The 10,990-nt window shown below is 51.3% G+C and overlaps 1 protein-coding gene across 1 annotated transcript in view; it reads left to right on the top strand.

Annotated features, from left to right (window-relative positions):
• Nucleotides 1-7,808, top strand: part of CFAP77 (cilia and flagella associated protein 77) — a 173,423-nt gene extending 165,615 nt beyond the window's left edge. The window contains exon 6 of the mRNA XM_003911155.4: nucleotides 6,867-7,808. Within this exon, the coding sequence (XP_003911204.1) occupies nucleotides 6,867-6,989 (123 nt within the window). The 3' untranslated portion in view covers nucleotides 6,990-7,808. The remainder of the gene's footprint in view (nucleotides 1-6,866) is intronic.
• Nucleotides 7,809-10,990: the final 3,182 nt, after the last annotated feature.

The following is a 10,990-nucleotide window of genomic DNA, read 5'->3' on the forward strand; positions in this document are numbered from 1 at the left end:
CATTCGAACAGGACCAGCTCCTTCGCCAACCCGGATAAAGCTGCCCGCCCGCCCGGCTCCCAGGGCTGCTGGCGGCTGTGGCACTTGCCTCTTATTTACCTGCCTTGACCTTAGAGCAGCTCAGAGCTCCATTCAGCAAAGCTGTCTCCTGCCAAAGCCGTTACAATTTCTTAGCTCCAGGCAGAGACAGACCGCAGATGGCTTAATTTAGAAGCATCTCAGAAGGAATTCCTTGCTCCATAGCTCTTCATCCTTCGACTCCAGGGGTCCACAGGGTCGTGACCACACAAGGGCTTGAGGCCTGACTTGTAATCAGGCTCCTCATGTGTGGCTGGGCTGCCTGGAGAGGGGGGTGTGTGCATGTGGGGCAGAGCCATGACCTTGCAGCCAGCGACTTTTGCTTCACGGACCCCATGAGCATTTAATAAGAGGCAATGGAGCCCGTGATGAAGGGCTTGGGGCCTTGAGTCTTGCAGCTCTGGGTTCAATCTCTGAAAAGGGGCAAATGACTTAACCTTCTGGGACTTCCACTTTCCCATCTGTAAAATGGAGACAACGATGGTGCCGGCCTCCTCGGGGCATTCCGAGGCTTATATGAAATAAATGCACAGCGCCCAGCAAATAGCAGGTCTGTTCTTGTCCTAGCATTACTGTTGACAAGGGGCTGAACATGCCAGTTCTGGCCTCCAGGACAAATTTTGCAGAGAGGCACCCAGCTACCAGGCCCATTAAGGATCGGAACTCCCCTCTCCACAGACAACTGGTTTTTTTGGTTAGGGATTTGGAGACTTTGTGGGTCCCGAATAGGCCCCATCTCCCTTCTCTTTCTGAAGGGCCCATCCCACCTGGGGTAGACACTTTTGCTTGAGTTCGCTTTCAGTGGAGTCTGCCAGACCCAGGCACTAAGCATCTCCTTTGGTTTTCGCCTCCAGACTCCACCTCGCTGGGCCCCCTCCGGCTTCTGAGGATCTGTTTTCCTTCTGTTCCCTCCCTTCCCACCTCCCTCGCCACAGTCCTTCCAGGGCACACTCAAGTCCCTCCTGGCATGAGAAGCCCTTGCTGGCCGCCAGAGGTCAGATTCTCTCAATTTCCTTCACTCATCATTCATTCATACATTTGATCGCCCACCCAACCTTGTTTAAACACTTCTCAAATGCCAGGTTCTGGGGGTCCCTCAGGAAACAGGCCAGGAGCAGACCCTGCTTCATAGAGAACGAGCCCTTCCTCGAGCTCCCCTCTGGGATGAATTCACTCCGTGAGATTCCAGTTGGAATGGGAAGTCATCCACATCAGAGACCACAGGTGACATGCGCTCTGCCTCTCCCAATGTCAGTGCACAGCAGGTGCCAAAGTGTGTGTGGTTAGTCATTGGCGGGGAGCCTCTCATGCCCAAAACACTCCTTTAGAAAACCAAGGGGAATATGGAACTTGGAGCTCTGAAGTGCAAGGGGTATGTGCTTAGCAGCTGCTGGCACACAGTAGGTGCTTAATAGATATTTTTTAGATGGATGGATGGGTGAATGCTTCTGCTTCAGTGAAGTTTCTAAGTAAACGGCGATGGCGAAAAAGAAAATTTCTCATCAGGGTTCTCTTTTGTTCTTGTGTGGTTTGACTGAGCAGCTCCTTAGGGCTTCAATCCCCCAGTCACCTTCTTAGGGTATGAGATGAGTGGGTGCTGGTGAGCCTCCTGCCACCAGCAGAGCCAGCCGCAGCCCCGCCCACCATCGCTGCATGCTGATTTGCCCAGGGAATGGCTTGAGGGCTATATTAGCTTCTAGAGGCTGCTTTAACAAATTGTCACAAACTTGGTGGCATAAGACCATAGAAATGTTTGCTCTCACAGTTCTGGAGGGGCCAGACCAACAAATCAAAGTGTCATCAGGGCCGCACTTCCTGGGAGGTTCTAGGGAGAACCCTCCCTGCCACTTCCAGCTCCTGCGGGCTCCTGATGCTTCTCGGTTGTGGCCACATCGCTCTCATCTCTGCCTCTGCCTTCACATGGCTGTCTCCTCTGTGTCTTCTGTTTCTTCTAAAGACGCTTGTGATTGGATTTAGGGCCCACCTGAATAATCTAGGATGATCTCATCTCAAGATCTTTAATTATATCTGCAAAGACCCTGTCTCCAAATAAGGCCACATTCTCAAGTTCTGAGGGTTAGTACATGGACCTGTCTTTTTGGGAGTCATGGTTCAGCTCACTACAAGGGCCAAGGAGGAAGGAATGGACATGGCCGAGAGGTGGTTTGCAGAGCTATGCTCCCCTATGAAGAGCCACGGGCACTCAGAGAAGCAGAGAGAAGAAAGGTGGCTGCCAGGGACTTGGGACAGGGGCAAATGGGAGCTGCTATTCAAGGGGTAGTTTCATTTATGCAAAATGAATACTCTCTAGAGACCTGCTGTACAACACTGTGCCTAGAGTTAACAGTAATGCATATACGTGGGCACCGTGGCTCACGCCTGTAATCCCAGCACTTTTCAAGGCCGAGGCGGGTGGATCACCTGAGGTAAGGAGTTCAAGACCAGCCTGGCCAACATGGAGAAACCCCGTTTCTAATAAAAATACAAAAAATTAACCGGGCATGGTGGTGCACACCTGTAATCCCAGCTACTCGGGAGGCTGAGGCAGGAGAATCACTTGAACCCAGGAGGTGGAGGTTGCAGTGAGCCGAGATCATACCATTGCACTCCAGCCTGGGCAACAGGAGCAAAACTCTGCCTCAAAAAAAAAAAAACAAAAAAAAAGCAATAGTTCATATACTATTCTGTGCACTTGAAAATGCTGCTAAGAGATCAGATCTCATCTTAAGGGTTCTCACCAAAAAAATCTCCAAAAAGCAAAACAGCAAAAAACCAACTGGGCATGAGGAAGCTTTGGAATTTATTTATTTATTTATTTATTTTGGAGACAGGGTCTCTGTCCCATAGTCTGGAGTGCAGTGGCATGACAATGGCTCATTGTAGCCTCGACCTTCCAGGCTCAATCAATCCTCCCATCTCAGTCTCTCAAGTGACTGGAACTACAGGCATGTGCCACCTTGCCTGGCTAATTCTTGTATTATATGTAGAGATAGAGTTTCGCCATGTTGCCTAGGCTGGTCTCTAACTCCTGGGCTCAAGCAATCCACTTACCTTGGTCTCCCAAACTGCTTGGATTACAGGTGTGAGTCACCTTGTCTGGCCATTGATGGCTATTTTTTTTTTTTTTTTTGAGACAGAGTCTTGCTCTGTTGCCCAGGCTGGAGTGCAGTGGCATGATCTTGGCTCACTGCAAGCTCCACCTCCCGGGTTCACGGCATTCTCTTGCCTCAGCATCCTGAGTAGCTGGGACTACATGCGCCTGCCACCATGCCCGGCTAATTTTGTTTTGTATTTTTTAGTAGAGATGGGGTTTCACAGTGTTAGCCAGGATGGCCTTGATCTCCTGACCCCGTGATCTGCCCGCCTCGGCCTCCCAAAGTGCTGGGATTATAGGCGTGAGCCACTGCGCCTGGCCTGATGGCTATTTTTTATTGTAGTGATGATTTCAGGGCTATTTGCGTATGTCCAAACTCATCAAATTTTACACATTAAGTGCAGGTTTTACAGGTTAGGTAGATCAATCATACCTCAACAAGGCTGTTACAAATATCTTTTTAAAAAGTAAAATTAACTTTGGGGGGCCAAGAGAAGAGGATCACTTGAGGCTAGGGGTTCCAGACCACCCTGGTCAACATATTGAGACCCTTGTCTCTACAAAAAAAATACAAAAATTAGCCGGGCATGGTGGCGCACACAAGTCCTAGCTACTTGGAGGCGAGGCAGGAGGATCCCTTGAGCCCAAGAGTTTGAGGCTGCAGTGAGCCATGATTGTGCCACTGCACTCCAGCCTGGGTGACAGAGTGAGAACCTGACTTGGGAGTGGAAGAGGGGAAAAGGAAAATTCTTATAGTGACATTGTAACTACATGGATAGTTGTTTTCACATGCTAAACATTTTGCAAAGTCAAATATAAATAGTTATTATTACTATTTGAAAAATATGCCTGTGTTCTTAAAAGCAAACAAAAAGACACCATTGGTGACTGGCCACCAGAGACAGCACGACCGCCAATCTGGATGCCACTAAGGCCATGGATGCCTCGGGTCCAAGCCAGCTGGACACCAGGGTGGCTGCATGCCCCCAAGACCCTGATGCACCTGTCTTCCTAAACATCTCTAGTTGCCCAATTTTTTTTTTTTTTTTTTTTTTTTTTTTTTTATAGACGGAATCTCACTGTTGCCCAGGCTGGAGTGCAGTGGCACAATCTCGGCTCACTGCAACCTCTGCCTCCTGGGTTCACGCGAATCTCCTGCCTTAGCCTTCCTAGTAGCTGGGACTACAGGCGCCCACCACCACGCCCGGCTAACTTTTGTATTTTTAGTAGAGATGGGGTCTTGCCACGTTGGCCAGGCCAGGCTGGTCTCAAACTCCTGACAAGTGATCCGCCCGCCTTGCCCTCCCAAAGCACTGAAATTACAAATGTGAGCCACTGCGCCTGGCCTCTAGCTGCCTTTTAGGAGCCACGGGCCTCAGGAAGATCATGCCACAGTGTAAAAATCAGGCTACCACTCGCGAGAAGGTCACAAAGGTGTCACTAGAAGCCCTTTGTCCACGGACTATTTTCCTCCTACACACTGTGCGAGGCCTTCTCTCTTCTCAGTGTGCCTTGTCAGGCTACTTGGACATTTTTCTGAAATGTTGAGATTGAGCTGAGGACACGATCGTGGTTTGATTGATGGAAATGAGTTGCACGGCAGACATGCAGCCCTGGGTCCAGGTAGGCACTGGGTGACTGTGCTACGCGCCCCGACGTGAGGGGCTCAGTAGCTTTCGGGCTGGGCTCAGGCCTCTCCCTTGGTTGCAAGAGCCCCAAGGCGATTCTGGGGCAAACCTAAAAAATCTGAAACCTGAGGCTGGGGCTGGGACTGCGACTGGTGCTGCAGCTGGGCTGAGGCTGGACAGCTCTGAGAAGCGCCGCCATGGAGGGTCCCTAGAGGGACTTGCAAAGGGCCCTGAAACCTCCTAAATTGCCTGCACTGTTTTTTATGTGAGCACTTGTGGGCATTTTTTTCCCCAGAAGAAGAGGGCCCGTGGCTCTCCAAAGAGCATCCCCAAGGGGTCCACGTCCGCTGGAAAGTGAAGAACGTGGTTATTCCGGGAAGAACAGAATCTCCGGTCATCATTTGATTTTTATGGGTTTCTAACAACCCTCCACAGCCCCCTGCCTTCTTTCACCTCAGCAAGTGAGGTGTAGGGAGCACCCTAGACGCAGCAGGAGCAGCAGCTGTGACAGAATATTCTAGAAAGAATCCAGAACTTAGAGTCCAGAGGTTGGGGGTCACCAATTCCCTGTGGGGGCAGCCCTGAACCACACTCTGCCCTGGGCCTCTGTTCCCTCATCTGTGAAATGATAAACAGTCCAAGGGGGATTCCACCGGGTCCAGAGAACAGAGACTTTCCCTACAAGCCGCTCCTTATCTTCCCTCTACCCCCTTTTAATATTTCATCCTCTCTCCCCACATTTTTCTTCTGTCACCTTTCTTCACGCTAACCTGCAGCGCTGTGGGCTTAGGTAACCACTCCAGGGTGGTCAACCCTGGCCTGGATTCTTGACAAGCACCCTGTGGTTGTCCCAGGCATGGGTCCTGCTTTATCCTGAACCCACTGCAGAGCCTTTGGCTGCTCCTGCAAATCCAAACAGGACCTGCCCTGCCCACTCTCCACCCGGCCACCGCATCCCCTCACAAACTTGAACTCACTTGGACCCCAGGGCCAGCATGCATGCTACCCCCTTTACCCTGGAATCCCAGCTCATCCTTCAAGACCCCCTGTATGCATCTCTTCCCCAAGAACTGCCCAATTTGTTCTCACTGCACATGCCCCAGCCCTCTGTCCATTGTAATGTGATAGCTGTGTAGTTACTGCTGGACGTCTGCTCTCCCTCTAGATTAAAAGCTCCATGAGGGTAGAGCTGAGTCTCTCTGGTTTACTGCTGTATCCCCCACATCTGACACAGAGTTGTGTTCAATAAACATGCATTTCATGAATTAACAGATGGATAGAAGCCCAGATGCAGGAATGACGACGTGAGCCCAAACCCTTTCCACCCTGTGCCATCCTTAGGTTATCCCAAAGGAGAAATGCCGAGGCAGGAGAATGTTGTGATCAGTTAATGGGATGGATTTTGTGGCACTTGGAGGTGATGTAACAGACACAGTGGACATGAGGAGATGTGGCGGGGTCTTCATCCACCACCATTTCTTGAGAAGAAAGGACAGGCTGAGATACTGATTGCATAAAATCTTAACTGAAAAGGCTCCTACTCCTTGAATCTGTCTCCCTTGCATTTTTTTTTTTTTTTTCTGATTTATTCTTGAGCTCTGCTTCTGGTGCTGTTGAAGTTCAGCTCTTGACTCCTATGGTGGCTGCCACTGGGCAGGAGGGAAGTGATCTAATTCCCAGCAAGGGAGTGCAGACATGGTCAGGAGGTCCCTCTTGGACAGGGTGGCTCGTTTGGGGTTTTTAATGGTGGAAAAGCAGTGTGTGAAGGACACTGGCTACTAGGTCCCATTGCATGGTCGTCTGGTCATGGTCTGGCAACTTTTGTTCTGCCTGCATCTTCCCCAGCAAGGAGCTGGACAGAAGGACAAACACTTCCCCCAGGCAGCCCCTGCTCTCTGCCTCGAAGCTCAGCACCAGGAGACTCACAGCACTTGCTGTGACTGCCTCCCTCTTACGGCTATTTTTATCATTACTCTAAGATTGAAGTAGGGGGTGGGCAAGGGGAGCAACCGGAATGAGCTGCACCAAAGACCCCTCACCCACCCACTCTTCCCTTCTGTCCACAGGTGGGCCGCCACCTGGATACGTTCCCCACCGAAGCCGATCGCCAGAGAGCATTAAAAGCCCACCGGGAAGAGTGTGCCGTGCGCCAGGGGACCCTGCGGATGGGCAACTACACCCACCCTTAACCCCTCCCTCCCTGCCATGAGAAGCCATCTTGACAGAATGGAAAATTCCTAGAAGGACTCCCTATCTTGCCCCAACCCTGACATTCCCCCATTTTTATGCGGGTTCTGCTTCAAGGAGCTCAGATTCAAGTCTTAGGTTAATTGGTTTCAGTAAAAGTCCCCCCTTTTAGGTTAGCCAACATTAGTCTCCACTTAGCCCCAGTGACCCTCTCTACCTGGAGCCTCCACCTCCTCCTCTTCCTTCTCCTCCTAGGGCAGGCTCACCCTGCCTCTTCTCAAGCCCTCACCTGCCAAGACAAACCCAAATTACAAGACAATTTTTTAGACTCCAGGCTAAGGGTCGATTCCATGGCTCTGCCCATTACGTGTTAAGAACGACCTGCGTATTTGCTACAGAAAGCATGACAGTGACGTGCTTTGAAAACCCTCATTTTCTATTCCAAACATGAGTTTTAATTGCTGTTTTTGGGATGCCTGATGTCTCATCACGGCAGTATTATCTCTCTGGGACCTCTGACAGCAGGAAGAGCCAATGGTTCATTACTCGAGCCTGCCCCCGCCTCCTCGGTGCTGGGGCCCTGTCAATCAAGCAGGCCAAGATGGACTCCTCCCCCAGGACTGACTTTGGAAGGTCAACCCCCTCTGGAAAAAGAGAGCCTTCCGGGCGGGCGAGGGGTAGACTGCCGAACGAACGCAGGCTGCTGAACTTCTCAGCTGAATTCCTGGGCACTTCCTTACTCGGTCTTTCTGTGTGTTCTTTGGCTTCTCTTTGCAAATTTTATGCTGATCTATTTTAAATTAAAAATGCTATTTATCATCCTCCTTTCGTGTCTTCATTTGAAAACCAGTGAGCAAACCAGCCTCAGAGCCATGAAATGAGGGTGCCACATAGAGACCTCTCAAGTTGGCTAACCTCCAAGACATTCCAACCACGCCTTTTCTGAGGGAGGCAAATTTTCAAGTTTAAATATCATTTCTAATCTGAGGTTTACTTTATTTTATTTATTTATTTATTTTGAAATGGAGTCTTGCTCTGTTGCCAGGCTGGAGTGCAGGGACGCGATCTCAGCTCACTGCAACCTCTGCCTCCCAGGTTCACGCCATTCTCCTGCCTCAGCCTCCCGAGTTGCTGGGACTACAGGTGCGTGCCAACACACCCAGCTAATTTTTGTATTTTTAGTAGAGACGGGGGTTTCACCATGTTGGCCAGGATGGTCTTGATCTCTTGACCTTGTGATCTGCCCGCACTGGCCTTCCAAAGTGCTGGGATTACAGGCATGAGCCGCCGCGCCCAGCCAAAGATTTCTTTTTTTTTTTGTGACGGAGTCTCGCTCTGTCGCCCAGGCTGGATTGCAGCGGCACGATCTTGGCTCACTGCAAGCTCTGCCTCCCGAATTCACGCCATTCTCCTGCCTCAGCCTCCCGAGTAACTGGGACCACAGGCGCCCACTATGCCTGGCTAATTTTTTTTTTTTTTTTGTATTTTTAGTAGAGACGGGGTTTCACCGTGTTAGCTAGGAGGGTCTCAATCTCCTGACCTCGTGGTCTTGATCTTCTGACCTCATGATCCGCCCGCCTCGGCCTCCCAAAGTGCTGGGATTACAGGCATGAGCCACCATCCCCGGCCCCAGCCGAGGATTTCTTAATGTTGATCTTCAACCTGGCAACCCCAGACTCTTTTTTTTTTTTTGAGATGGAGTCTTGCTCTGTCGCCCAGGCTGGAGTGCAGTGGTGCAATCTCAGCTCACTGCAGCCTCCGCCTCCCAGGTTCAAGCAATTCTCCTGCCTCAGCCTCCTGAGTAGCTGGGATTACAGGCACAGGCCACTATGCCCAGCTAATTTTTGTATTTTTAGTAGAGACGAATTTCACCATGTTGGCCAGGATGGTCTTGATCTCTTGACCTCGTGATCTGCCCACCTCAGCCTCCCAAAGTGCTGGTAATACAGGCATGAGCCACCACGCCCTGTCCCCAGACTCATTTATCCAGCTGCCCACTCAGCGTCTCCCCTTGAGTGTCTGACATTCATTGTGAACCAACACGGCCAAGGCAGACATTTGATTTTTTTTCTGCCCAACTTACTTCTCTCTTTGTCTTTCCCATCTCATAAGTGAGACCACCATCTACCCAGCTGTGGAAGCCAAAATTCTTCAATACTCATTTTCCTTCATCCCTCCAATCTCCCAAGCAGGCAGAGTCTGAGTGGGCTGGCCCTGAGCAGGCGGTAGCATGCCATGCCACAGAAGAACGCGAAACCCAGCTCTGCCCAGCAATTAATTTCCGTGTGATCTTGAGCAACAGTCCTGGCCTCTCTGTGCATCTCAGAGACAGGGCCCCACGCATCACAGACTGCGTCTTCAAGCTATATTAGATGACCATTACATGAAAGAATATATATGAAGGGATGAGCACAGGAACTGGTACTTTTAAGCAATAGATTAATATGAATTATTATTTTCTTATCACTAAAGCACACTGCAGAAGCGTCAACCAGAACCCTGTGAGTGACTAAGGGACTGGGCAGGGCAGGACGCTCATGGAGACAGAAGGCTTTCCTCCAGAAGCTGAAGGACATTTTGAATCGAGCCCACTCTTTCGCTCTGAAATCCCCTATGGAAAGGGGAGGGGGCACATCAGGAGGCAGAAGAGTTTCCTGAAGAACCCAAAATTAGCCCCACTGTGGCAACAGAGATGCCCTCCCAGGCCTGCTTTTCCCCAGGACCTGGGCGGAGGCAGGCAGGACAGGCTCAGCCAGGTAATCTCTTTTTTTTTCTCCAATCACTCCTTCCCCCATTTGCTGGGGGATCCACTAGGGCTGTGGCAGATGCCCTGGGAGCACCACCGTGGGTGCTCTCTGGGGTCCTCTGAGTGCTCCCAGCCCAGGGCGGAAGCGGTGCTCACTGGAGAGACCCTCAGCTCCTTGTCCTACAGCGCCACCCGCTGGCGAGTCTAAGTCAGAGGCGGTGGAGCTTCTCCGCGCTTCCCTCTCTCCTGGCGTCCTTCCCCCACCAAGCCTGGTTCTTCCCTCCTCATTGATTATCTGTGACTGCACAAAGCCCCAAGTCTGATTCTGGTCTGATTCTACCTTCTTGGGTATCCTGTCACCTCGGCCAAACCCCTGTCCTCACCTGAGCTGACCCTGGTTGGGGCAACTACCTGCCCTTTTTTTAAAATTTTTTGAGACGGAGTCTCGCTCTGTCACCCAGGCTGGAGTGCAGTGGCCGGATCTCAGCTCACTGCAAGCTCCGCCTCCCGGGTTTACGCCATTCTCCTGCCTCAGCCTCCCGAGTAGCTGGGACTACAGGCGCCCGCCACTTTGCCCGGCTAGTTTTTTGTATTTTTTAGTAGAGACGGAGTTTCACCGTGTTAGCCAGGATGGTCTCGATCTCCTGACCTCGTGATCCACCCGTCTCAGCCTCCCAAAGTGCTGGGATTACAGGCTTGAGCCACCGCGCCCGGCTACCTGCCCTTTATGACCCGAATAGAGTCCCCAAAGTGTCCAGCCTGGAAGGGCCATCTTGTTCATCTCCCTCCACTGCCATTTCCTCAACTTCATAGGTGGAAAGGGGACCTAAAAGGAAGCCTGAGTTCACTCAGGAAGCCAGGGCAGTGAACTCTCCCAGGCCAGTGATGCCCACGACACGTTCCAGAGCCTGCCCCCCAAAACCCCTTCCCAATGAAAGGTGGACAGAAATGGGGTTAGCCCTAGCTTCCCATCCCAAGTCCTCCCAATCACGCACCAACAAATGCCAGGTGAGCATGAGTGTCTTTGGAGGTATGGCTTTGTGCCACTGTTTTGGCTAATTTCCTCACTGGTTGGCATTTAGGAACATTCTATCTCCTGGTTGACCTTCTTGGCAACACCTCATCGGAGGTTTAACCAAAGAGGTCCACAGGCACTGTTTCCACAGGCCTAGGGAGGCAGCTGGTCTGGGCCCTCACCTGGCCTGCTTGAAATTCTCTGAAGTCCCCTCCAAGGTGAGAGGGAGGCAGCACCACACT

Source organism: Papio anubis, chromosome 13, assembly GCF_008728515.1.
Source record: "Papio anubis isolate 15944 chromosome 13, Panubis1.0, whole genome shotgun sequence".
Lineage (NCBI taxonomy): Eukaryota > Metazoa > Chordata > Mammalia > Primates > Cercopithecidae > Papio > Papio anubis.